The 27,848-nt window shown below is 34.5% G+C and overlaps 3 protein-coding genes across 20 annotated transcripts in view; 2 read left to right on the forward strand and 1 right to left on the reverse strand.

Annotated features, from left to right (window-relative positions):
- LOC126777964 (muscle calcium channel subunit alpha-1-like) overlaps positions 1-5,411 on the forward strand; it is a 100,481-nt gene extending 95,070 nt beyond the window's left edge. For 9 of the 17 annotated variants that reach the window (XM_050501297.1, XM_050501301.1, XM_050501303.1 and 6 more), the window contains 8 exons: positions 179-278; positions 356-434; positions 501-584; positions 875-1,302; positions 2,303-2,403; positions 2,894-3,000; positions 3,418-3,484; positions 3,685-5,411. In XM_050501297.1, the coding sequence (XP_050357254.1) occupies positions 179-278; positions 356-434; positions 501-584; positions 875-1,302; positions 2,303-2,403; positions 2,894-3,000; positions 3,418-3,484; positions 3,685-3,867 (1,149 nt within the window). In that variant the 3' untranslated portion in view covers positions 3,868-5,411. Of the gene's footprint in view, positions 1-178; positions 279-355; positions 435-500; positions 589-701; positions 740-874; positions 1,303-2,302; positions 2,404-2,893; positions 3,001-3,417; positions 3,486-3,684 lie in introns of those variants that run through there. The other 8 variants (XM_050501311.1, XM_050501314.1, XM_050501310.1 and 5 more) reach the window with 6 other exon arrangements.
- Positions 5,412-17,667: 12,256 nt separating this feature from the next.
- LOC126777995 (STING ER exit protein) lies at positions 17,668-18,506 on the reverse strand. Its single transcript, XM_050501367.1, has one exon. The coding sequence runs from the start codon at positions 18,357-18,359 to the stop codon at positions 17,712-17,714; it is 648 nt and encodes a 215-aa protein (XP_050357324.1). The 5' UTR covers positions 18,360-18,506; the 3' UTR covers positions 17,668-17,711.
- A 402-nt stretch (positions 18,507-18,908) lies between these two features.
- Positions 18,909-27,605, forward strand: LOC126777987 (mitochondrial import receptor subunit TOM40 homolog 1). 2 transcript variants are annotated; one of them, XR_007670114.1, is made up of 9 exons: positions 18,909-19,131; positions 20,462-20,529; positions 21,083-21,274; positions 21,601-21,732; positions 22,718-22,829; positions 23,904-23,980; positions 24,779-24,875; positions 25,284-25,497; positions 27,400-27,605. XR_007670114.1 is itself a non-coding variant. In XM_050501358.1 (8 exons), exons 1-8 carry the CDS (start codon positions 19,002-19,004, stop codon positions 25,421-25,423), a joined length of 948 nt encoding a protein of 315 aa, XP_050357315.1. In that variant the 5' UTR covers positions 18,909-19,001; the 3' UTR covers positions 25,424-27,605. The 2 variants fall into 2 exon arrangements, 1 of the variants encoding a protein (XP_050357315.1); XM_050501358.1 differs by having other exon boundaries at positions 25,284-27,605.
- The last annotated feature ends 243 nt before the right edge of the window (positions 27,606-27,848 follow it).

Consider the following 27,848-nt stretch of genomic DNA (forward strand, 5'->3'; position numbering starts at 1 on the left):
CTGGTTTATTTTCTTAATAATAACAATTCTTTGGATTAGAGAACATTGACTAATCATTTATCACTAAAATATTCGTACTGTCTGTAATTTTTAATATTTAAAATAATTTACACTTCGAAATATTTTCATATTCCGAATATGTATGCTATTTCTTCAATTTTATGATCTTAAATTGCAGAGAAACCATTCGTTATTTGGTGGAGTGTGGTCAAGTATACGCAGGCATGGTCCCAACCGGCAGTTCCATAGACACAGGAAACATGGAGAAGCCCCTCCCGGTATGATATTTAAATCATAGTGTATTGTTATTCATGTATTTCATATTGATACTTATAATTACACATCTTGATTTCAGTAGAAGGAGTAGGTAACCATTTGAGTTCGATGATGCAGCGTGAATACGGAATGGCTGCCGTGCCACTGGCACCCAACCTGTAAGTACATTCTTAATTAAAATGTATGAAACTGCCTTTAAACTGAACGATTTATATATATTGCAGAGCTAACGGACAGCCAAAGGAACAAATACCTTTGAGACCTCTCATATTCAACGGGGAGTCGGAGAAGATATACCAGGTGCTCGAGTGAGTATACATTTTAAGATACTTCGTCAAAGCAGCTATTTTAGTTTAGTGTAATAATTAATTAATAAAATTCGACGTATTTAATAGTGAATAAATGTATCGCTTATCACATTGCAGAGCGACAACAAACGATCTAAAGAACGCTATTTACAAAGGTAGCTAAACGCGTGATTGAGTGATTTTAATTTATCAATTTTGAATCCCTTCATCACCTACTAACAGATTACCAGCGTGTCACTAACACTAACGTATATTGTCCATCCACGCCGCCGGATCGCGTCGACGCGTAGCAACCAAAAGTCGAACTACCCGGAGATGCTCGGACAGATAGGTCTCGCGTTCGGATGCGTCAACTATCTCTCGACGCCGGAGACGGCCGGAGCCAAGTCGACCTCGCCGTCGAGGCAGAAGATCCACCCGGAAGGGGAAAGCAAGCTCACCCTGCCCCGCAAGGCGTCCCCCGAGGAGCGCACGCCGTCGCCCGGCGAGACCATAGCGCCGAAGATCTCGCTGCTGCTGGCGCGCGAGTGCACGCCGGCGGAGTCGCGGCCGATGACGCTGTACGGGTACAACGCGGCGGCGCGCCTGCCCTTCGCGTTCTCGCACGCGCGCGCGCGCCGCAGCCTGCGCGCCGCGCCCGCGCCCGCGCCGCCAGGTCGGATGGTGCGCAGCGCCTCCTCGGGCGCGCGAGCCCCGCTTGTAGCCCCGCCGCACCCAGGTCCGCACGACGCATGCGGGAAGCTTCCTTCACGGAGCCGAATACTCTTGTCACGAATATACATAAACTCTTGTGTTTTCCGATAGATCGAGTTTAGATCGATGCGAATGTATGAAAATGAAGGAAGCTTTCTCATCGGTATGACGAGCATCATGCACTGAATAATAACTTATGACGCTTTTCAGACAAGAGTGGAAACGAAGTTGCTAAATGGTATAGATACCTACACTGTTTTTATTGCGAGACGAAACCGTCTTCACGATGTTAATTTATCGTAAAAGTCATTGCATCTTTAAATAACACCTTTACACCGACCGAGCACAATTTTATAATGACACTACAAGTTCGAATTCGAATCGATAAACTAAAATGTTATATGATATGTATAAAAACCAGAAAAAAGAATGGACAACAAAATTTCAATAAACTATTTGATTGTAATGGCATGAAAACGAATGTATCATTTGAACGGCTGAATAGTTTTGCATTTAGTATAGTTGAAAAACAATAGAAGCTTTTAGATAACATTAAAAAACTAACAGAATATTCAACGCATTCATTAAAACTTGCACGATCTGTAAGAAATCATAAATTTTCACGAGAGCTAAGTGATAATTAGTTTGTTAAGTTAAAAGTAGATAACGCAACCGCTTCAGAATTACAAAAACATCAAGCTAGCTTTACGAGTTCGAAATTTAGCAATTAGAAATATTACATACGTCACTGTAAATACTTAAAATGAACTAGTTGTAGAGAACAGTCCGTTAGAAATATTAAATACCCATTACAGCAATCAATTTAAGGAAATTGAAAATTATTTTCATAATAACTTTTATCACTAGTATCCATAACAAATTTTATATAAAATGTATTTTAATAATTAAACATTTTAGAATTCTACCTAGAGAGTAAAGAATAGTCAGGATGTTAAGTCAATGTTAATAAGCGAATGATATTTATAATACCAAAACAATCTCTGATTATAATAAATGTAATCCAGGAGGCGATAGTTCCGGACGCGGCGTGGTATCGCTACCCGGAAGCCCTCGGAACAGCTCATCAGTGCCCGTTGTTGGTTCCGCGGAGAGCCTGGTCACGAGGGTAAGACTGATAAGTTTTTAAAAAAGTAGTGGTACCTACTCACTCATCAGCTATTCTATACTAGCAATGCTTAGTAATGTTGCGTTCCGGTTTGAAGTGTGAGTGCGCCAGTGTAACCACAGGCACAAGGAATCTTAGTTTCCAAGGTTGATGGATTGGTGTTGTAAGGAATGATTAATATTTCTTACACCGCCAATATCTATTGGCGATGGTAACCAATTAATATCAGGTTGCATATTTGCCCGTTCGCCTACCTATAACTTAAAAAAAGTTAATCAAATAATGAATTCTTACATAAAAATTATGTCTTGGCCGAATTTCGGCAACAATAGCCTAACTGCACAAGCGTATGCTCAAACGGGTGCACTTTCTATTCCTTCCCTCTCATATTCCTATGAAATCAATACAATACGGCCGGAAAGAACTCTGGTGTAGAATCAATCTCTCAACCGAGGATATCCAAAATACATGATACCTATTTTTTCTACAGGTACTGGCTGAACAAGGCTTAGGCGTTTACTGTGATCCAGAATTCGTAAGAAATACTTCAAGAGAAATGCAGGAGGCACTTGATATGACCCAAGAACAAATGGATAGGTAATAAGCAAAATGGTAAAATATTAGTTGGTTAATGTTTGGTAAGGCTCTGTGTAAGCCCGTTTGGGTGGGTACCGGACTCACATATTCTACCGCCAAACATCAATTTAGTATTGTTATGTTACGATTTGAAGTATGAGTGAGCCAGTGTAATTACAGGCACAAGGGACATAACATCTTAGTTCCCAAGGTTGGTGGCGCATTGGCGATGTAAGCGATGGTTAACATTTTTTACAATGTCAATGTCAATTTACGTTGGTGACCACATACCATCAGGTGGCCCATATGCTCGTACACATACAATAAAAAAAACTTATGAAAAATATCAAGATGAGATCATAGACAATTTTTAGTACTTTTTATATTTTCTAACACAATATACCATGATCATACTAACAATCTCCTTTCAATCAACAGAGCGGCGCACCAACTAATGATTCAAGAGAGAAATATAAAGCAAGTTCAAAACCAACAAGCCCAAGTGGTAAGCATCTCATAGTAATTCTAAGGTTAATTTCACCACCAATTCAAAGACAAATTTAAATATCTTTACGCAAAAAATATGCCCAAAATTGTTATCCGTATGCTTTATCCAAATCAGACAATTATATAATGGTGAAATCAACTTTATATTGATAGTAGAATATATATGCGATGTGAAGAGAGGGTATGATGAATTTATAGGGTAACTTTTGGGGTGTTGTAGGGCGAGATCCTAGCCCGTCAGTACCATCCCTACCACCAGCCAGCCATGCCGCCGCCCACCAAGCGGTTATAGCACCAACACAAAATGGCGTCCAGAAAGGCGTCGACAAATGTCATCCGCAGCATAGAAGAAAACGAAAACGCAAGCCGGTGCTTGTTTAGACAATTTAAAAACATACCTTGCGTTATTAATTTTACACTATGAACAAAAAAAAATATATGCTCAATTGTTTCTCTTATACCTTCGTGTCATAGACCTTAGCCTTTTTGGCAATTAAAGTAGATACTTGAAAAGAAGGATCAATACTAGGTATATACTGAATTTCTTCAATTGTGACTAACGCGATTAAAAGTGAGATCTGTAGTTCAGTAGGTATTTTATAGCAAAATATAGATACTAAGAGCCTGGTATAATATTAGTGTAAGGTTATTGGGTATTGCTCTTTTTACCATGATCATAATAATTATAGCTTACGGCTTAACTAAAGTATTCGCTGGATTTAATATTTGGTACTGAGGACAATTCTGGAATGGAAATTTTGGAATGAATATTAAAACAAAGAAAAAACCTAATGTTATTATAGAAATATTTTTTTTAAAAAAAATATTTTTGTCATAACCAACTGTATGAAATATATATGAACCAAAATTTTAAATTAAATAACAACTATTTTAGATTTATACTCAGATCTGCAATTGTTCGCTAGTATTATATAAGTCGAGTATATATTATATACTTTTCAGCCGAATCGTAGCCATTTCGTTATTGAATTATTCGACTTAATACTAAAACAGTAAGAACAAGGCAATAACAGCTTACGCATTACGCAACGTCGTCATAGCTGGTAGCTAGTCGATATCAAAAAACGTAAAACGAAGTGTTATTTTTTTTAAAAAAAAGTTTGTTCGAGCTTTAAGTTTATTTTAAAATGTATAAAATTGTGTGCAACCATGAAATAAAACAAGTATTTATAAACGTAATCCCACTACGTAGTTCATAAGCAGAAATTTTTATTTGAATAATTGTGTGAAAATCTTAAATCTTTTTCACCTCTGTTTTGAATAACCTGACTGATTAAACAGTTAATTTGTGACAATTATTTTACCTACGGGTAAATTTGTGTACCGACTAAAGAAAAAATTCAACACAATTTTTGCATTTTTACTCACGTATCTTTAATGAACCAGATTGACAATATTGCACTTAAAGACTTGACAAACTTTATAACTTAGTAATTCAATTCGGATTAAATTGTTAAAATATTATAAATCGATCCCAAAATAACGGGAGTTAAAATTACTTTTAAATAATTATTCTGTAAGTTTTATATCATAAAATCACATATTAACCCGTGATCAGAATTCAACAGATAATTTAATAAAACTAAAATAGAACGTCATCAACTTTCATAATCAAAGGAATTGAAATACTTTTAACACAGTATTTTATCGCACGTAATACATTGTAACGAACCGTATTTCGTAAAAGACAGTAGAGAAATAAATAATGTTTATTATTTATCATTATGATACATTATAATATAAGATAGCATTTATAACTAAAATATTTTTCAATGAGGTTATGATGCGAGATATGAAATGAATATGAAAAAAAACAAAAATCAAGATTATTTATTAATAAAAAATAACATTCTAAACTTGATTCAATCTTCCCCGAGGCTCAGTGAGATTTAAAAAAAAGAAAGGACAGTTTTGTACAGCACATCATATATTAGAATAAGAATTTCCCTAGTAAGTGCCCTTTACTCTCGATGTATTTGTAGAATAGTGTCTGAAACCTTATCCATTCAACCATAAGCCACATTCCTCTAGAATTAAGAAATAAAAACGATATGTAAAACTGACTAAAATAATTCAAAGTTTTACTCTACTTTTTTAATCTGTGGTAAACATTTTTAAATAATATAATTAAGTTCCCACAATATGTGGAGACTTAAAATTTTTCAGTATTCTCTTGTGCAAAAAAAGTAAAATGTTTAATAAATAATTTCTTACTGTCTTCTCTTGACTGTTTTCTGTAACTAATTTTTAAACTACTTCACCTTACTACTTACTACCTTATTAAAAATCAATGCAAGGAAAAAATAAAAAAAATATTACTCCTAAAATAAAACAATTGTTATAAAAGTAAAATCAAACTTATATTATTTCACAAGTGCCAATATTGTTTTATCTTAATTTATATGAAATTGTACTTTTTTAATAAATGCACAATATTTTCAAAATTTTTTTCTACCTGCCTGTCGTCTCTATGTTAAACTTGTTAAAGATAAAATTTGAAACATGTGTTGATCATCTGTTCCTACTAGTTTTTTTTTTAATGAAAGGTATGTTTACGCTTTATAATCAACTTTATAAATAAAAAATTGTCATCATTACAATGTTGGAAGAAAAATGTAAATAATGTACAAATTATGAAATCTGTATTGAAATTTTGGTCTTTTTAAGTATGTTTTTTATATTCTAGCTTTGTGGCTAGTTATAATGGAATTTTGATTGTATATAATTATGTAAATAAAAAAATATTGTAATTAAATATATTTAAACCATCATTAATTGAATTTAAAACATTATTAATTATCTATATTTATTGTTTAAAAAACATTGTAAAATTGTTTTCATATAAATAAACTTGAAAAAAGTAAAATGTTGTTTTTATTTATTTCTACAAGGTAGTTATGTACCACGAAGAATATTCCCAATAAGAAATTAACTCTGCATCGTTGCATTTTATCGTTGGGTTACTGGAAAACATAACTAAGCAAATAAATTTCTGGGAATATAACATTTTAGTTTAGAGGGTGGGAAATATGTACTTTAATAATTAATTAAACTGAGCATCCAAATCTGTTCAGACGTGTTTAATTCACTTCTTAGTAATTTAATAAAATATATTTTTTTTAAATACAATTTGGCTCGTCGGATACTTGACTGGCGCTGCGGACAGGATCGCCTTAATTATAGCGCATTCGCGTAAATATTCGAGTATCAAAATTTACTTGGATTGGATTGGAACTCTCTCTTTTTAACTGTTATCTGGTTTTCGTATAAAATCTGTGAAATCGGAATAAAGTTTTACGTATCATATTTGTTATTATATAGGTATTTTATCTCACACATGAATTTTTGTGAATAATATTAAGAAAAAAAAACATTTAAAATATAAAAATCATTTAAAATGTAAAAGGTAATTATAGTGATTTTTACTTCAATAAATAGACCACGATATTAATTATTAAAAATGTCTACTAACGATTATCTTGAGCAAATAGTTCTCATCCCGACTGAAATACTTAAATTAATTCCACTGTTTGGCGGAGACAAACGTCAATTAAATATTTTTATTAAAAATTGCGAATACGTAATTAATAAATATGTAGGGGGTCCGACACAAAATATGTATGCTATGCATTCGATAATGAACCAATTAAAAAACAATGCGCCGGCCCTTATCAGTGAGCTTGAGGATATTGCGACATGCGACGAATTCAAGGAATTATTAACGTTACACTTTGGGGATCCGCGCAACGAGGAATGCATTGCTATCGAACTTGAATCTATGAAAATTAGGCACGGTGAATCGTGCCTAGGATTTAATAATAGAGTATAGGCTGTTCGTACAATTTTAATATCGAAAGTAAATTTAATTACGGATTCTAATCTTTTTCTAAAGACTTCTGAGTAAAATTATCATCTATAATAACACTTCGCAAAATGTTTTCGCTTAAAGAAAAAAAAAGCCGAGATGGCCTAGTGGTTATAACACGTGAATCTTAACCGATGATCGTGAGTTCAAGCCCAGGCAAGCACCACTGAATTTTCAGGTGCTTAATTTGTGTTTATAATTCATCTCGTGCTTGACGGTGAAGGAAAACATCATAATAATGTCAATCATACCCTTTCTGAATATATTGGTTAAAACAATTATTAATGGATAAGAATAGAAACCCTGGCCCTAGAAATAGGGCTTGTGTATAATCCCGGCTATACAAACTAAAAGACGTTTATTGGAACCTACGAGACACAACTCCGACAAAGAGGAAGAGCAATCGTCTTCGGTGACTTCAATATAGAATCTGAAGACTGAAAAAGAAGTAAAACAATATAAAACACTTATGGATGATGCCGGATATGAAATACTAAACAAAGTAAAGATGACTTTTTGCACTAAACACTCAACAACAAGGAAATCTATCATAGATCATATATGCAGTAATTTAAAAAACAACTATTTCCACATGACACTAATTAACTCCTCGATGTCTGACCACAAACAAATTTATCTGGAGTTAAAAGAGTTCAAACTTCCACCCAAGATACATTCTAAATTTGAAACTATCGACTACTCCAAACTACATACAAATCAGACTCGGAGTTTACACGCCTAGAAAAAGTTATTAAAGAAACAATAAGAAGGTGTAAAACAACAAAAAAAAAATATTAAACCTACCGCAGAAAGATTGGATCAACAAGAATGTAATCATCAAAATCAACCAAAGAAACTGCTTGTGGAATGAACTCAAACAAAGACCATATGACAAAAAGCTAGAGGAAGATTTTATAAAACAAAAAGATGATACAGCTAAAATGTTCCAAGATACAAAATATGCGTAATATCTTAAGGAATTTAATAAGTGTAATAACAAACCTGGAAGAACATGGAAATTGATACATAAACTAGCCAATAACAAAATCGAACAAAGTTGCGCAACTCCTAAACTCATAATACACTCAAAGCAAATCACAAACCCCCATGATGTCTGCGGAGCTTTCAATCAATACTTCTCTACAATAGGCTCTATACTAGCAAATCAAATCCCAAAAAGATTTCACCTTGATTATTCACCTACTTTGTCCCACATGAAAGAAACCAAAGAACTTATCACCTTTGAACCATGCAACCACATTGAAATTGACCATATAATCCGTAATCTCAATTCTAACTCTAGTGCAGGTTTGGACGGGATAACCACTAAACTTATCAAATCTTTAAGAATTCTTATACTAAATCGTCTGACATCTTGCTCGGAATATAAGATATCTGGGATTGAGACTGGATGGCAATTTGACGTGGAAAACTCACATAGAACAAATCAAAGAAAAATTTTCTTCATGCATTGGTCCCATTCGTAATGTTGTTCGTTGTATTCCACGACTACGCTATAACATCTATAACTTCCTCGTTAAACCACATCTTTTATACATGGTTGATCTATTACAAAAGGGCGAAATCCCAGTATCTCTAAAAATTGCCAAAATCACTCCTATCTATAAGTCTGGCTCTAAATCTGACCCTAGTAACTACAGGCCAATATCAGTATTACCAGTATTTTCCAAAATTCTAGAAAAAGTTATTTATAAGCGTCTCGAGACATACTTGGACTCGACCAAATTTTTAAATGATAACCAGTATGATTTCAGACCAAAACTTAATACTCTTGGGGCAACAATCAATCTAGTTACCAAAATAAGATCAAATATCGACAATAAGAAAGTTGCCCTGGGAGTATTTATTGATTTACAAAAGGCCTTTAACACTGTGAGCCATGGACTTTTATTGAAAAAACTAGAAGCTGTAGGTGTTGGGGGCAAAGAACTGGGAATGCTGGAATCATATCTCACAAATAGATCCCAAGTAGTCAAAATCAAGATTTTTTTTTTTTTATATTCGCCGGGAGGGCAAATGACTCTACTCCACCTGATGGTAAGTGGTAGTAGAGTCCAAACGGGACGACGGCCAGTACAGACGGGAAAAACGTTCTGCACTAGCCGCCTTCGCCTTGCCGGCCCGCAAGATGCCTCTTCACGACTCGTTTGAAGGAACCCGGTTTGTAAGAGGAGGGGAACACGTGAGCTGGTAAGGAATTCCATTTTTTGGAAGTGCGACAAAGAAAGGAGTTGCCAAATTTCTTTGTTCGCGATGGAATTGATGTCACAGTTAGGCGGTGACATCGAGAACCAGCTCGCGTGGACTTAAGAAGGAAGGGGGAAGCAGGAATTAGAGAGAATAATTCCTCAGAGCACTCGCCGTGATACAGTCGATAGAAAGCGCTCACTACTGCTATCTCACGACGCAATTGTAAAGGTTCAAGGGTGTTTGTGACCTTTACGTCACCAATAATGCGTACGGCACGTCGCTGCAACCGGTCCAAGGCCTCAAGTAGGTACTTAGCGGAGCCATCCCAAAGGTGCGAGCAATATTCCACGCAAGACCGTACCTGTGTTTTGTACAGCAGGCACAGTTGTTGTGGCGTGAAAAAGCGCCGCACCTTATTCAGAACTCCGAGTTTCCGTGAAGCTGTTTTTATAACAGCCTCGATGTAATCCCTTGGACTAAGGTCGCAGCGAACGTCAATCCCCAGCATGGCGATTTTGCTTTGCATCACCAGCGGAGTACCACAGAGGAAGGGAAGAGGGAAAAATGTTGACTTTTTCGCCGTGAGAGCGCATACCTGTGTTTTCTTGGCATTAAACTCAACAAGATTATCAGAGCCCCATTTGGCGATGAGCTCTAACGTCCTATCGAGTTCAATGACAAGATTCTTCCGCCTCTCCTCAATTTCCGCTCGCCCAGCCACTGCGCGTCCGTGGTATCCACCATGCACTGTACTATCGTCTGCATAGCAATGTATGTTCCCAAGAGAGAGCATATCATTGATATGCAAAAGAAAGAGTGTGGGAGATAGCACAGATCCCTGGGGGACCCCAGCATTCACTACATAGAATTGTGAAGCGCAACCATCTACTAAAACACGAAGGCTACGCTTGTGTAGGAAGCTGGCAATCCAGGTGCATAGCTGAGCAGGCAGACCATATGCCGGTAGCTTGGAGAGAAGACTTCTGTGCCAGACCCTGTCGAAAGCCTTGGAGATATCGAGGCTGACAGCCAACGATTCTCCATGCTTGTCGATAGCTTCACCCCAGAGGTGCGTTACGTACGCTAGAAGATCACCTGTGGACCGTTTTGGTCGAAACCCGTACTGACGATCATTAATCAGACAGTGATCTTCTAGGTAATGGATCAGTTGGTTGTTTAAAATCCGTTCCATCACCTTACAAAGTACTGAGGTGATAGCTATTGGCCGATAATTTGCCGGGTCAGACCGATCCCCTTTTTTGGGAACCGCTTGCACATTAGCTCTTCTCCAAGCCTCCGGCACACTTCCCGAAGAGAGAGAAAGTTGGAACAGGCGCGTTAACACAGGAGACAGCTCCGCTGCGCACTTCTTCAGCACTATGGCTGGTATTCCATCGGGACCGCTAGCTTTCCGTACATCAAGTGATTGCAGCTCCGCACGCACATCACGTTGCCTGATTTTAATGTCAGGCATCGTATGGCCACATGCAGGTATTGTAGGTGGCAGTGCACTACAATCATCGATGACGGAATTGTCGGCAAAGAGTTTAGCCAGGAGATCAGCTTGCTCTTGCGGACTGTGAGCTAGCGATCCGTCCGGATTTCTGAGCGGTGGCAGCGAAGGTTGGCAGAAATTGTTTTGCACAGACTTGGTCAAACGCCAGAAGCTACGGGAGCCCCTAGGATGCGAAACAAGGTCATGACCAATCTGTACAATGCGCTGTGCATCCGCTCTCGTGTATGCCTTTCTACAGGACTTGGAATTTTTATTATAGTTTGCTTTCAGTGAGTCAATGTTAGATGCCCCGCTAATACAGCCGTTGATCCACTTGCGATATGCCGCCTGCTTAGATGATACAGCATCGGCACATTCACGAGTGAACCAACGGTTACGCGTACTCCTACTGACGAGATCTGAGCTAGGAATGAGCTAGAATGTCCAAAGTACACCTGAAGACATAACATGCGGCGTCCCCTAGGGATCCATATTGGGCCCTTACTTTTTTTTATTTATATCAATAATTTAAATGACATATATATGGATTACATGGTCATATAACACAATACGCCGACGATACTTGCTTATTCTATTTTGGAAACACAGTAGGTGTTAAATATTAACACCTACTACAAAAATTTATACAGACACTAAAATTATGAATATTAAACAATTATATATTTACAATATTTACATATTAATACACAAACTACTAAAAAGTTCTCTCCATACTGACTTATCATTCACATTTAAACACGAAGTAACAAAGCGAAGTTGTCGCCGAGCTAGTTGGTTGGTACTCCCAAAGACTCGAACAAACTACGGTAAAAAAAATGATTACATTCGAAGGTTATAACAAATTACCTCCAATAATTAAAAATTGGAACTCAATGCAACTGTTTAAATCTAAATATAGCACAACATTTTTTTTTTTTTTATAGAATAGGAAGGTGGACGAGCATATGGGCCACCTGATGGTAAGTGGTCACCAAACGCCCTTAGACATTGGCATTGTAAGAAATGTCAACCATCGCTTATAGCCAATGCGCCACCAACCTTGGGAACTAAGATTTTATGTCCCTTGTGCCTGTAATTACACTGGCTCACTCACCCTTCAAACCGGAACACAACAATATCAAGTATTGCTGTTTTGCGGTAGAATATCTGATGAGTGGGTGGTACCTACCCAGACGGGCTTGCACAAAGCCCTACCACCAGTACCACCACCATGTTATAAAGACCTATTTTTAATTATGTACACACCTACTACCAACTTATTGTTTACCACTTTAATTACTATTTTCTTTTGTTTATACTCGTAACGATACTACATATTTTTTTATAATTAGATTAATATTATATAACATACATAATATTGTATTACTCTCAAAAAATTATTGATATTACAAGAACGACGAACTACCTACATAATATTTTCTTTAAATTGTAAACATTTCTCATGTAAGTGACTGTATTGTCTTTTTTGAGGAATAAATGTCTATAAACTGAAAATAGACAACGACTGACCCCATATATAGACAGACGGAAGTAAAATTGAAATAAAAGTTGGAGCAGAAAAGACGCATGCGATCGCTAGATTAATAAGCTCCAAACCTTCTCATCAAAAAAAAGAGGAGAGGAGGCCTTTAGCCCAGCAGTGGGACATTCACAGGCTGTTACGGTTACGGTTACGGATCGCTAGATTGGAAGACTGCTGCTCGGTCTTCCAAGCAGAACTCATTGCCATTTTAACAAGCTTAAAACTACATAAAAGACCAAGATCACGAGTAATGAAGGTAAATATTTTATTTGACTCAAAATCCGCACTGACAGCCATAGCAGACCCTGAAAATCTCCACCCTACTGTACATGACATTCAAAATACCTTGAGAGAACTGGCGGAATTGGGCGGAGCGGTTAATTTTCATTGGGTAAGAGCGTATATCGGAATAACAGGTAATGAAAGAGCCAATGAACAGGCTAAATATGAGGCATTACACAAAAAAAGCAAAACTGTATATGATCGCATCCACTTCTCCTCAGTGAAATGGCACATCAGGCAGGACAATCACTAATTGGCAGTCAATCTATATAACCAGCTCGACGGGCAAGAAGACGAAATTATTTTTCGAAGATGTAAGGGAGGTCCACAAAATCTTAAGGAAACTAAAACTGGACAAGGTGGCCCAGCTGTTTACAGAGCATGGTGGATTCGCACATTACTTAAATAAGTACAATTTAACATCAAACCCTAATTGCGACTGTGACGATGCCAGCCCTGAGACGGTGGAACACCTTGTTTGTGACTGCCCTAAATTTATTTAAAGTAGATATAAATTAGAATGTCAAATAGGAATAAAAATAAAGCTAGACAACTTAAAAAAATTGTACAAAACGATGAATATAGTGCGGTTTGTGGATTTCGCCCTAAGCATAGTGAACAAAAAAACAAAAACAATAAAACAAACATCAAAAACAAATCCATTAGAACTGTATACAAAATTATAATTATAGCGAAATGTACTCAGATATTACATATTGTAAGTAATTGTAAATAGGTAACTGCATTATCAAATAGAAGTAAGTTAGTTGTAGGCTTAATAGTAGTGTGTGTTTTACATTGTATATATTAGGTCCTTACACTGTGACACTTTGATCTGAAATATCTCCTCTTTGGTTAAGAATTCCAAATTCAAATTTATAAATTCATTTAGCTGGTACATTTGAGTTTTGAAAACAGTCATTCATTTGTTTTTTCCTCGTTATTTTTTTCTTTGGCGTCGCTTATTACTGCATAATGAAAAACATGAAATATCGGTATATTTACGAGTACGAGTTCTACCGTGGCACCAGTGCTGCAGAAACTGCTGGAAGGATTAATGATGTGTACGGCTCCAGTGTCGCAAAAGAAAGCACGGTACGTTTTTGGTTTCAACGTTTTCGTTCTGGAAATTTCGACCTTCAGAACCAACCCCGTGGACTACCGGAGACCAAAGTGAAACCGAAAATGAAGAATTGAAGGCTATTGTGAAAGCGGATCCATCACAAAGCAATTCGGAGATAGCTGCAGGCTTCGGAGTAAGTGATAAAACTTTATTAATCCACTTGAAGCAAATCGGGAAAGTAAAAAAACTTGAACGATGGGTACCTCATGAATTGAGTGAATCGAACTTGCAAAGACGCGTCGACTGCTGCGTTACTTTGCTCAACCGACACGATAATGAAGGGATTTTAAATCGAATCTTTACTTGTGATGAAAAGTGGATACTGTACGATAATCGGAAGCGCTCATCGCAATGGCTGAACCCTGGAGACCCAGCCAAATCCTGCCCTAAACGAAAATTGACTCAAAAAAGTTACTTGTGAGTGTTTGGTGGACTAGCGCCGGTGTCGTTTTCTACAGCTTTCTAAAATCTGGCCAAACGATTACGGCAGATATCTATTGTTAGCAACTGCAAACCATGAAGGAAGAACTAGCTGCTAAACTGCAACCGAGATTGGTCAATCGCTCTAAGCCACTGCTGCTTCACGACAACGCAAGACCACACACTGCACAACAAACAACCACTGGGTTAGATGAGCTACAATTGGAATGTCTGCGATATCCACCGTACTCCCCGGACCTTGCTCCAACAGATCACCATTTTTTCCGGAATTTGGACAACTTCTTACAAGGAAAAAAATTCAACTCCGATGCGGCAGTCCAAACCGCTTTCAGAGAGTTTATTGATTCTCGCCCCCATGGTTTTTTATTTAGTAAAGGGATCAATGAACTACCTATGAGATGACAAAAGTGCATAACTAACAACGGTGCACACTTTAATTAAATATATTTTACAAAAAAAAATCGACTTTAAATTCCTCCCGTACAAAACGCCGATTTCATATCTAAGGATTATTAGTTTATTTAGTTCATTATTACAGTACAATTAGAGATTTATAGTGGGTATATTTATATTTGGTGAGAGCACCAAATTATATATCGCCATAATTATAGTTAGGAAGTTATTGTAAATAGGTAGCAGTAATGTTTAGCAATTAGTAATGTGAGTAGTATTAACTAAGGTAAAAAGTAAGATAGGGAATATTGTATACACAAGGAACACAATGGCGGAGCGAATAGTTAATACGTAGCAAACACATAAAATGATGTACACATGTACAGCTTTTTATAAAGTAGATAGCTCGCTTATATAGTGCTTAAGCGTACTCTGTCAGTCAACTGTTCGCTACATTAGATAATACTAAAAAAAAAAATTGTACGTAGGACAAAGAAAAGAAATACAAGAGTATAAAAGATTAAATCGTATACAAAGTTGTTGCATGATAATAGCAACAGTGTGGCATAGCTATTAAGGAAAAAAAAAAACAAATTATAGTATTAGAATGATTTAAAATTTAAATCTAAGTTAGGAATTTGTCGCTAGAGAAACAAAAAATTTTAGAAGTCTCCTTACCTGTAGGTAATACAGATTTGAATAAACAATTCCTTAAAGAATACAATAAGCCTAAAACTGAATACTTTATATACTTTGAAAAAGAGGTTTACTCAATCCCTTAGGATCGATAATTAAATTGATAACTGGTAATTTAGACCATGACAATTCCAATCACTATGATTCCCTAATTACACAATTGCATGATAAGGAACTGTTAACTGATAAAATAACTGTATTTTCGAAAATGTGTTAGATTCTTTCATAAGTCGAGATGGCCTAGTGGTTAGAACGCGTGAATTTTAACCGATGATCGTGGGTTCAAGCCCGGGCAAGCACCACTGAATTTTCATGTGCTAAATTTGTGTTTATAATTCATCTCGTGCTTGACGGTGAAGGAAAACATCGTGACCTTCATGTGTCTAATTTCATTGAAATTCTGCCCATACACATGTAGAATACACATTCAACCAACCCGCAATGGAGCAGCGTGGTGGAATAAGCTCCAAACCTTCTTCTCAAAAGGGAGAGCCCAGCAGTGGGACATTAACAGGCTGCTACTGTTACTGTTACTTTCATAAGAAACATTACAGTCAAACATTAAGATGTTAGATGATAAACTCCGAACAGTAGAAGATTTAGTTAAGAAAATAATAACTAAAGAGGTGCATTCTATTCACTATATTCAAGTTGTTATGATGTTTAATATATTTAGCATTAATTTTCGTTCAATATATATAACCTTAAGTGAAATTGAGACTTAATGCAGTCTGTATTGAGTAAAGTTTCTGTTCTACACCAATCCATAGTAAGCTCTACAGAATTGTTAGCTATTTTAAAAACTATTGATAATACAGAAAATCTAATTGTACGAAGCCAGTGTTAGTAATTTAATTAAATTAGAAAGGATTATAGTAGTTAGGGCATTTATGAAAGGAAACCAGATTACATTCATCTTAGAGATTCCATTAACCGACAGTAATATCTATAACTATTTTAAGCTTTATTCATTTCCTAAATTTGATAATACGATCAATTAAACTCTCGCAATTATTCCTAAATTTCCATACCTCATGGTGAAAGGGCTGAAATACCTAACGGTCGTGCAGTCCTGCGAGGAAATTGGAGAAAATCAATTCCTATGCACCGAAGATAATGTCATACCATACACGGAGGAAACTTGCGTAGAGCAATTAATGAAACTTCAAACTAACATATCCAACTGCAATGCTGTGTCCGTAGATATGGAAAGTATTAAGGTTCAAAGAATCAAGGACAATGACTGGGTAGTTTACATAAGGAATGTGATTATTCTGAAGGAAATCTGCGGTGACAATGTAACCCTCAAATCTCCACACGACTCTCTTATATTACACATTGATGAAAATTGTGTAATATTCCTAGAAAACATCCGACTCTATTATCATCGATTCTACGGGAACATCGATACAACGTTAATATTGCTGATCTTCCCATACTGAAATCTTCAACTGTAACTTAGAATAAAATGCTAGATATGAAGGAGATTAACTTCAATGACTTGAAACAGTTAACCCACATGTTAAACGTTCAGAATCTAGAAAGTGAAAGTGTAAAACAGTGAAAATACTGTAGTGAAAATTATTAGCTTACGTTTGGCTTCGGTGTTACTGTACGCAATTCTACTATGTGTTTTAGGATATATTATTTTTAAGCATAAATTAAAATTGTTCACTTTCTCGTGAAATAATCTGAACCCCGTAAACCCTAATTCAAATATTTTCGCGCTTGGGGAGGGAGAAGTTATGCAACCAGTACCACAAAGAATATTCACAATAAGGACCTAAAACTGCATTGTTGCGTTTTATCAATGGGTTACTGGAAAAAATAACTAAGCAAATATATTCGTTAGAATATAACATTTTAGTTTAGACGGTAGGAAATACATATTTTAATAATTAATTAAATTGAGCATCCAAATCTGTTCAGACGTGTTTAATTCACTTCTTAGTTATTATATATATATTTTTTAAATACATTTTGGCTCGTAGGATACTTGACTAGGTACTAAGTATTTTGTTTCTGTTTTAAAAATAGTACCAATTTAAATAATATACATATTAAACTAAAAAAATTTTTTAAGTAGTGATTTTGTAAAATAAATACTTGAATATATTTTCTTATATTTATTTATATTATAACACATTTTTCACATTTACTTATCAATTAATGTCCCTCTTACTCTTTTCTCGGCAACATTCTGCGATGGTGTTTCAGCTTGCCGTTTGTTCATACCCTTCCTTTCCAACTGTTTCTCAATAATCCGTGCATTGTTTGCATAACTGTCTGCCACTTCTCTGGCCTCTATCTCATCTTCCTCCTCGTCAATAGTGGAAACAGTGACCGAACTAAACTTGCCCATATTTTTCGTGTGTTTAGTAACCATAATTTTCTTAGGTTGTGAAAATGCAACCTGTTTAGATATGTCTGCCAGTGATCCTTCAGCTGATTGTACTAACGCACCATTCATTATAAAAACAACATTGTTAGTTTGATCGTGCTTATAAAATAAAGGTATTCCGCATTTCCTACACTTCGATCTGTACTGTCTTTCGATGCCTTTTTCACGTTTTAAGTACACTGTTTCGTCTGGATCTGACGTTATTTTGTGAGCATGCTTGGATCCATCGATAACTCTCGCGCCGTCAGTTGGTCTTAAAGGTAATCTATCTATTGTGCAGTCCAATATAAGGGACATTTGGCCACAAATGCAGTAATAAATATGAAGGGGTTTCGTTTCATTGTATTCTTCTTGATCTTTTGTGTCAGAACACACTATACTTCTTGAAACTACTTTAGGCATCTTTATGTATTTATTGTTATTTACAACTTTGAATTTATATGTTATTATAGCAAATTCAATTAACTATTTGACTTGTCGAATTAGTTCAATTCAATTATATCATTATTGCCCGATTACTTTGTTTTCGTGGAACCTAATCGTAATAATAATAAATAAGAAATGACATTTGACAATTGTCAATAATAACGTCATACGTGCTGTATCGCCAGTACCGTAGACAGAGAAACTAATAGTACAGGCAGGTAGGCCAGTACCTATACTTGTGCTTAACTAGCGTACATACACGATAGAAAAAAATATATCATACATACATGTTTCAGTAATTTTAATTTTAAATATTATATTTAGTTGAGGTTATTTCTAGGTAATCAGAAATACATTAAACTATTTTAAAATTGTTCTTAGTTTTATTGCACAGTTTAAAAAGTAAAATAAGTTACTTTATCGTAAGCCAATTTTGTATTAATAACTTAATGCTTGTTAATAACCATAGCGGATTAAAAAAGTAGTATATTGTCTATGACCGGTATCATATTCTGTCAACTTCACACTGATTGTCTTTTATTCTGCCGATTTGTGTTTCAGCACATGTTCATCGATTTTCGTGGAAATTAGGAAAAGTAAAGTAAATTCCCTAATAAAATGGGCGCTATAGCAAGCAGATATCGTGTATCGAACACGGGACTCACTAGCGTCGATGTGCAAAATATAGAAAATGCCAACAAACGCGAAAATCCCGGAACATTGGATGAATTGCACAAAAAGACCAAAGGTAAGACTTACGAAGGTGTAAAAACATCATATAAGTGTATAAATCGTGTGATAATATATTTTTAGACTTCTATAAAGTCTTATTAATTTCTATTCATTCAGAAATTTATAAAAATCTTTATATAGGCTATCGAATAAAAGTGTGGTTACCTTGTGATGTAATACGCAGATTTTGTTGTATATTAATGACAATATTATTTTAAGATTGTAACACTGTGACCTAAAACATAAATATGTCAAACAAACTACTTCAAAGTAGTTGAATACTCTGGTGTCCTTGTTTGAGCTCTAAAACTGATTGTAGTCTTAACACTGGCATGCCTTGGGTATATTTGTAACTAGATAAGATAATAAAAACATGTTCTACGCTAATTCAATGTATTTTTAACATGTTTTTAGAATTTACAGAAATCATTAATGTATTAAAAAACACATAAATTAAAAGGAGACCCTATAATTGATGATAAATACTTATGTTAAAAAAAGAAAACATGCTTTAAATAATATTATAATAATGAAACAATATTTTGATTACAATATTTATAATACTATCTCAAATAACTGTAAAAATACAAAATGATTCAAATAATTCTCAATACATACATAAAACTTTGTGACCTCTGAAAACAAATACCTCTTACCTAATCCGTCACATGTGAGCGATGCCACAGGTGAAAACTTGTAACTAATATTATAAACAAATTGAAAAGCTATATATAAATACTTGCTATATAGAACTCCCAGTGTATATTATTTATTGTTGTATATCTCAAACTATTTAATGTTTCCTTCTATACATTATATAACCAAAGAGAGCCATGTTAATTAATTTTATAAAAAATATTAAAACCCTACCACTCGTTTCAGATAACTAAAAATGTTTTGTTTAATATTGACTAAGTTTTTAGTTCAGTAAATTAAGATACTAATATAATTTTTCATCTGCAAATCCATAAAAGCCACTAAAGTCATCTAGAAATTTCCATATTCAATTTCCAAATTCAAAGGCTATTTAAATACTATAAACATATGAGTTAAAAACTTTTAATAAATGTAACAAATATTATACACACTAATTTACTACTGAACTTTATAATCATCAAAAAATTTACTTTATAATTTCAAAGGGAATAAGAGAAATTTGTTTGATAAAATGTGTATTGCTTCTTAGCTAGTTCTAAAAAATCTTTTGTAACATTATTAAAATTGGTTTTCTTAACATACTAAGCTTAATTAATTGTTAAATATTATCGTTGCTTAACATTGTTTAATATATACTTGAATTAAATTATGTTCTATTATTTATATATATTTTCAATTCTCGTTTACAGAAGTAATGCCAGTCAACTTCGAGGGAGGCAAGCTAATGGTCAACAAAGCAATGTCTAATCATTTTCAGGTAGATACTAATTTATTTATATTTTATGGCATATCATAAGTTTTTTTACATACAAATACAATGACCTTTGTACGTATATATGTATCAGCTTAGAAACATAAGGCAATTTTTATTTTACAGTAGAACAATAGATCTGTAGTGATAAGTACGTTACCATTATAAAACAAAGTACTCCGCCGTTTCTGTACACTGTATGTCTGAACGCGATAAACTCAATAACTATCAAATGGATTTTAATAGGGTTTTCACCAATAAGCGGAGCAATTCATGAAGAGAGCTTAGGTCTATAATGCACTAAGGTCTTGTATAAATATGTCGGAATAACTTAGTCCGACTGGCCTTACTAGCGTGCGCCGCATAAATCAAGTGCTACGATATAAACGATGTATGTAGCAGTAGCAGGACGGGTACATACATTATATTCCCCATTTTGGTATTCTTATTTATATTATGGCCCATGGGGGCGCAGCAGTTACTTTTAACATTGATGATACCGTGCGGAACAAATAACATACATACACACACATTAAGGTTTAACATAATTCCATTACAGATGTCCCACACCCTGACGATGAGTTCAATGCAGAATGGCTACAAGTTGGGTGCAACATACATTGGAACAAAGCAGATCTCTCCCACCGAAGCGTTTCCTGTCGTCCTGGGTGATGTAGATCCAGCTGGAAATGTCAACTTTAATCTCATACACCAGCTAACACCTGAGATAAGATTAAAAGGAGCCGCTCAGGTATGGACTCTTTTTGAATTTCACTCGGCATTGCTGAGATTATTCTTATGAAATATTTTCTATATTTGTCTTTAAAAATGCTCTGATACTTTTACTATATAAAAATGATAATTATCCTTTATATACTATGCTAGATACTTTTGTCTGTATTAGTATTTCATATTTTTATTGTTATTGTAATTATCAGGCTTGATTTCGATGTTTATTTTTATTTATAAGAAAAATGACACATTGTCAGCAACAAAAGACGTAAGCGATTTATGGATAATTCTTATTTCTAATTAAAAAACAAGTATGTAAAGTCATATTTATATCATAAATTTCAGGTCCAAGAATGCAAGCTAACGGCAACACAGGGTACGTTGGAATATAAAGGTCCCGACTACACATTGGCTCTCGCTGCCGGGAAGCCTGACTGCAGTGAAAAATCCTCAGTGTTCGTAGGACACTACCTTCAGGTAAATATGTAATTATTATTATATATTATAAACTGTCTCATTGGTCTAGGCCCAAAGTCCAAACCTGCCCAGTTCCAATCCAAATCAGCCCAAAGTCTAGAAGTTGAAATATTTACACTCCCTTGCTTCGGAGAACAGGTAAGGCCACGCTGCGTTAGTTCTGCACCTAACCTCCCTCCTGTCATATTCATTTTCTATGTCATATTTGTTTGTAGGATACCGAAGATGGTCTGAAGATAATCACCGTTGAACGTAGAGGGTCGCTTCACGCGATCACCTCGTATTCAACGCATGCTGAGCAACCGTCTTTTTTGTAATAGGACATTGCTGTTCATATATCTTTTTTTTTTTTATAGAATAGGAAGGCGGACGAGTGGTCACCAACGCCTATAGACATTGGCATTGTAAGAAATGTTAACCATCGCTTACATCACCAATGCGCCACCAAGCTTGGGGACTAAAATGTTATGTCCCTTGTGCCTGTAATTACACTGGTTCACTCACCCTTCAAACCGGAACACAACAATACCAAGTACTGCAGTTTTGCGGTAGAATATCTGATGAGTGGGTGGTACCTACCCAGACGGACTCGCACAAAGCTCTACCACCAGTCATATATCATTGTTTTATATTTATTTTTCATTATATTGTTATATAATCTTAGTTTTCTATCTCTTCATTATTCGTTGTTTTACATCTCTGTTAGAAGTGTGAGAACAGCTGTCAATATGGTCCAGTGGTTAACCATTTAACGCGTGAATCTTAAACGATAATACCGGTTTCAAAATCATTCAGGTACCACTTAGTTTTCATGTTTTTAATTTGTGTTTATATAGCATCTCGTACTCGGCGGTGAGACAACTTACGTGTATAACTTGTATATTTTCATTGCAATTCTACCACATATGTACATACCAATCCCCATTAAATTTCTGCAATTAACATTACAAGTTTCTTAATATATTATTTATGCCTAATATTTCAGTCAGTCACCCCACGGCTGGCACTGGGAGCGGAGCTCGTGTATCAGTCAAGTTCACGTATCGCGGGCGGCGAGATAGCTATTGCATCAGCGGCTGCAAGATACACAATGGACGGTACAGTCTCTTTTTTTTTTAATTATTTTAGGAATGTCGATAAGATATCTTCGGTCGTGATCTTGAATTATCTATGATATTATTTATGGATTTTCGAAAAAATTACCTTTTGAAAATTGGTGCTGGATCGGTGAAAATTTTATCGAAACGATGCAATTAAAATTAAAGTGGGTATGAGTAGTTAAGTGCAATAGTGTTGTATCATAAATATAGATATATTAATCAAGAACTGTTTGTAGTACGTAATATGGGAAAGCTATTGAATAATCGCTTTAAAAATGAAAATCTTGTTTAACTTTACTAAATAGCCGTAACCCAGGCAGGCTTGTGTGGCCTACAATCAATAAAGAAAATGCACTTAGACATAAACATTGATTTTCCAATACAAATCTTTAAAATACACAATTTTCATAAAATAGTCCTATATTCATGAATAATGAATTTTTAATTCACAATAACAAACTATTAATTAGATTATTTGCCTTTCACACCGAAGGTTTTTTTTTTATAGAATAGGTAGGCGGACTAGCATATGGGCCACCTGATGGTAAGTGGTCACCAACGCCCGTAGACATAGGCATTGTATTGTCACCAACCTTGGAAACAAAGAAGTTATGTCCCTTGTGCCTGTAATTACACTGGCTTACTCACCCTTCAAACCGGAACACAACAATACCAAGTACTACTGTTTTGCGGTAGAATATCTGGAAGAGTGGGTGGCACCTACCCAGACAAGCTTGCACAAAGCTCTATCACCAGTAATTTGGGTAAGGTTTGTGGGTTTGATTACCACCCAGAACAGACATTTGTGTGCATGACGCATGTCTGTTAGTCCCGAATCTGTGTGTAATTATCTATATAAGTATGTATTCACAAAGAAAAGTAGTATATGTATTATATCAGTTGTCTGGTTTCCATAGTACAAGCTCTGCTTAGTTTGGGTTCAGATGGCCGTGTGTGAATAATGTCCCAGGATATTATTTTTATTATGATTAAGAATACTACAAATACTAACACAAAGCTGCTGATATGTTGGTTTCTTTTTAATTTATGACAATTTCTTTCTTTTTTCAGATTCTGAATTATCAGCAACAATGGGAGCGGCCAGCCTCCACGTGTGCTATTTCAAACAAGCTAGTGAACAGTTACAGGTTTGTATTTAAATCATGCCAGATGGCCCAGTGGTAAGAACGCGTGAATCTTAACCGTTGATCGTGGTTTCAAACCCGGGCAAGCACCACTGAATTTTCATGTGCTTAATTTGTGATTATAATGCATCTCGTGCTTAACGGTGAAAGAAAACATCGTGAGGAAACCTGAATGTGTCTAATTTCACTGAAATTCTGCCACATGTGTATTCCACCAACCCGCATTGGAGCAGCGTGGTGGAATAACCTTCTCCTCAAAAAGAGGAGAGGAGGCCTTTAGCCCTGTGGGACATTCACAGGCTGTTACGGTTACGGTATTAAAATCATATTAAATATGGCCGGCGCACACCTTTGCGGCAACACACCGCGCATTTCGTCGTTGTGACGACACACCTGTTGACGAAACTTAGTTAGTGTATCTGTGGAATGAAAAACAAAATGAAACAGACTTACATATTTTTAGTTTCCTTGATTTAGTTTGAATATTATCATTTATCACGAGTTCTATTAAGATTTATATTATAATTATAAGAATTTAAAACGACAATCAGCATCTCTTTTCTTAAATTTATTTTTAATAAAATAATATATGTAGATTTAATGAAACATTTTAATTTTTTGATTTCAATTAGTTATACCGCTAAAAAAAACAATACTTTGTATTACTGTATTTGAGTTGAATGATGAGTAAGCTAGTGTCATTAAAGACACAAGTGAAGGGGTACTTCTGGCAGTGCCAATGTCTGGCTTAAGGTCTACCTTCCTAAATTAAGTAAATTTATTATAAAACCCATGTTTCAGGTGGTAGCTGAATTAGAAACATCCTTCAGATCAATGGAATCAGTTGGTACAGTCGGCTACCAAGTCACCATACCAAAAGCTGACCTGGTCTTCAGAGGTATGAATATAAAAATTGCTTATTATACACACGGTTTTATCAATTAATGAATAATTAATAGGCATCTTATAAGTAAGCGTGATCCATATTAGGCTGTATCACCACAAACTAGCACTAATATATATTTAAAAAAAAAAAACAAAATTGTTTATTTATTATCTAAGTAAAAGCTTTATCCTCTCTTATAAATGTCTATAATATCACGCAATGCTAGTCTACCACTTGCTAGTCTACTGGTGTAATTTAAGGGTGAATGATCCAGCGCGTATTTGCGGGGCCATTGTTTATAGATGGTTACCACTTACCACCAGGTTGCCCATATGTCCATCTGTATTATTTCATCAAAAAAAAAATATATATATATATATATATATATATATATAGTAATTTTTCTATTTTTTATTACAGGTATGGTAGATTCTAATTGGAATATAGGGGCTGTGTTAGAAAAGAAACTCCAGCCATTACCATTTACATTTGCACTGTCTGGTATGGCGAACCAGGCAAAACAACAATTCAAGTTTGGTTGTGGACTTATCATCGGTTAACATATAATAATTGTGAATGTGATGAGTTCTGTGTTTAGTGATGCTGTGGTAACTCAAGATATTTCAAATGTTGCGTAAGTACAGTATTTGCTTACTGTCAATGTTAAACAGACATTATTGGTTTAAACTTCTCCTAAAATATAGTATATTATTATATGAAGGCACGCAGTCTATGAACGTGATAAATACAGAAATATATTGAAAGGCAAGGATGTCATTAAAGTTGTGATAACCCATTCATTACGTCTACGACTGCTCATAAAAATTTGAGGTATAATTCCTTACATGTCTAGATGACTTACTTAACCTTATCACATGTCTGTATCGAGATCCATAAATTTTATCCCATACTGAGTTCCATATGCCCATCAAGAATATACTGGAAAATTCTATGCAAGAAATTGATGTGCACTTTAGATTAATTATAGATATGCAAAAGACACAAATAAGTGCTTGCATCAAAATATTACAATGCCATCAGATTAAACGATTTTTTTGAGCGTAGCTATGAACGGGTCAAAGAAACACTGCAACGTTAATAACATGTTGCGTTTGTCTTTTCATTCTGTATTTAAAGTTTAAAACCAATTTTGACATAGACCATGTTGTTATAACAAATTTATGAATCCTAAATAAGGTTTGAATAAGTATAATATACAATAAAAGAGAATATAACAGTTGTATAAAAGACCATACTTGTCAATAGCTTTAATTTGTTAATAGTTGCAGCAATTAATATGAATGATATACAGATATATTTGTGGAAAGTATTTTCAAACTGTGGCTTATACAAATACCTGTATTATAGAAAGATATACAAAATATATTTTCTTGAGTTTTTAATCCATTCCGCATCACTAATAAAATTTAGTAAATACTGAATGATAAAGAATAATTGACTTGTGTTGCATATTGAAATTAAAATTAAATGTTTGCAATATTTTTAATATTCTAATGTTGGAATGGTATCCAATGAGTATATAATTTGTTCATTACCATTGTCAGATCAAGCTATAAAACTAGCCATTCTACATAGAAAACACATCCAATAACAGCCAAAATCTCACAGTTGGCTAAAACTCTCCAACCCTAGAAATTAATTATTAAAAAATTTTTTTAATGACAACTATCGAAATTGCATGTGTCTGTGTTAATCTAAATTTGATAATTCAAAATGCTAAGTCAAAACGAACTTATCTTGTGGTTAAATTTCTATATTATATTTAATTGCAGATAAAAAAATCTATGTTGGATAAGTACAATACCAAAGTTATGAAAGATTTAATTTTATCTCTTTATATAAAGCTGCATCTCCACAAATGACAACACTGTCAACATGCATTGGTGACAAATGTTTTTGTTACCGTTTTAAGTTGTTAACAATATTTGTTTCAATGTTTGTGTAACTGTTGATGACTTTCTGTGGAATCAATGATATTATTTCTGATGAAACGCAACATAAGCTTGACTTAAAAGTTTGTTAAACTTTACAAATAACTGGTAAACTATTAACATAAACCAATAGAATCTAATATCACAAATTGATATTTACGTTAATTCTGGAATTGTTTGTATAATTTTTTTCATATTTTATAATAATATTAAATGGCTATTGTTTTGCACCAGAACAGCATTTATGGTGGGACACTCTAGGGACATTTTTAGTATTTAATCTTTCATTTCATTTTAATTAAAGTGAATGCATCATTTAATTGTTGCAGTTATTGTGTCAAAGATAATATATAAAGTATTTATAATGAAAAAAATGTCTCCATTTATATATTTTAATTATATTATATGTTATATGAATAATTTCCAACTATGGACTTTGGGTTACTGTCGAATATTTTTTTTTTAATTTGAAATTACTCGGTATATAAAATACCATTATATTTTAAATTAACTTTGATACATATACTATATGTCAGGATATATAATACTATCTTTATTTTGATAATCTTTCTGATCTATTCTAGGTGAGTATCATTTTATCAACGAGCACTGCAATATATATTGTATTTATGGATTCCTAGAGTGATCTGTCAGTAAGACATTGACGTCCGCAACAAAGCATTAAAATATGAATAGAAATATGTAGTATGAGTGTGTAGATATATGGTGGACTGTATATAAAGCCTGTTGTTAATCTGTTTATTTTAATAGAATTATGTTAATAAATCAAGTGGTCTTTTATTTTCTTTCAACCACATTATTTATTGTTATAAAATAATAATGAATTATTATAAAAAATATATATATAAATTATTATAAAACAAAATAATTGTATTCTAGAACTTTAAAAATGCACATGTAAACAAATGTTACATTGCAAGTAACTTCAAACTAATATAAAACAAAAATACGCGTCTCCGCGGGGTGAGGAGGGTGTCGTTTGAAAGGGGCAACCAACCACCCTTATCAATCC

Source organism: Nymphalis io, chromosome 24, assembly GCF_905147045.1.
Source record: "Nymphalis io chromosome 24, ilAglIoxx1.1, whole genome shotgun sequence".
Classification (NCBI taxonomy): Eukaryota; Metazoa; Arthropoda; class Insecta; order Lepidoptera; family Nymphalidae; genus Nymphalis; species Nymphalis io.

Excerpts from the sequence above, each read along its gene's own strand:
- LOC126777995 (XM_050501367.1), bottom strand. The coding sequence starts at position 18,359 with ATGCCTAAAGTAGTTTCAAGAAGTATAGTGTGTTCTGACACAAAAGAT.
- LOC126777987 (XM_050501358.1), top strand. The coding sequence starts at position 19,002 with ATGGGCGCTATAGCAAGCAGATATCGTGTATCGAACACGGGACTCACT. Across the intron at positions 21,275-21,600 it reads GATTAAAAGGAGCCGCTCAG|GTCCAAGAATGCAAGCTAAC; the intron begins GTATGGACTCTT and ends CATAAATTTCAG. Across the intron at positions 21,733-22,717 it reads TCGTAGGACACTACCTTCAG|TCAGTCACCCCACGGCTGGC; the intron begins GTAAATATGTAA and ends CTAATATTTCAG.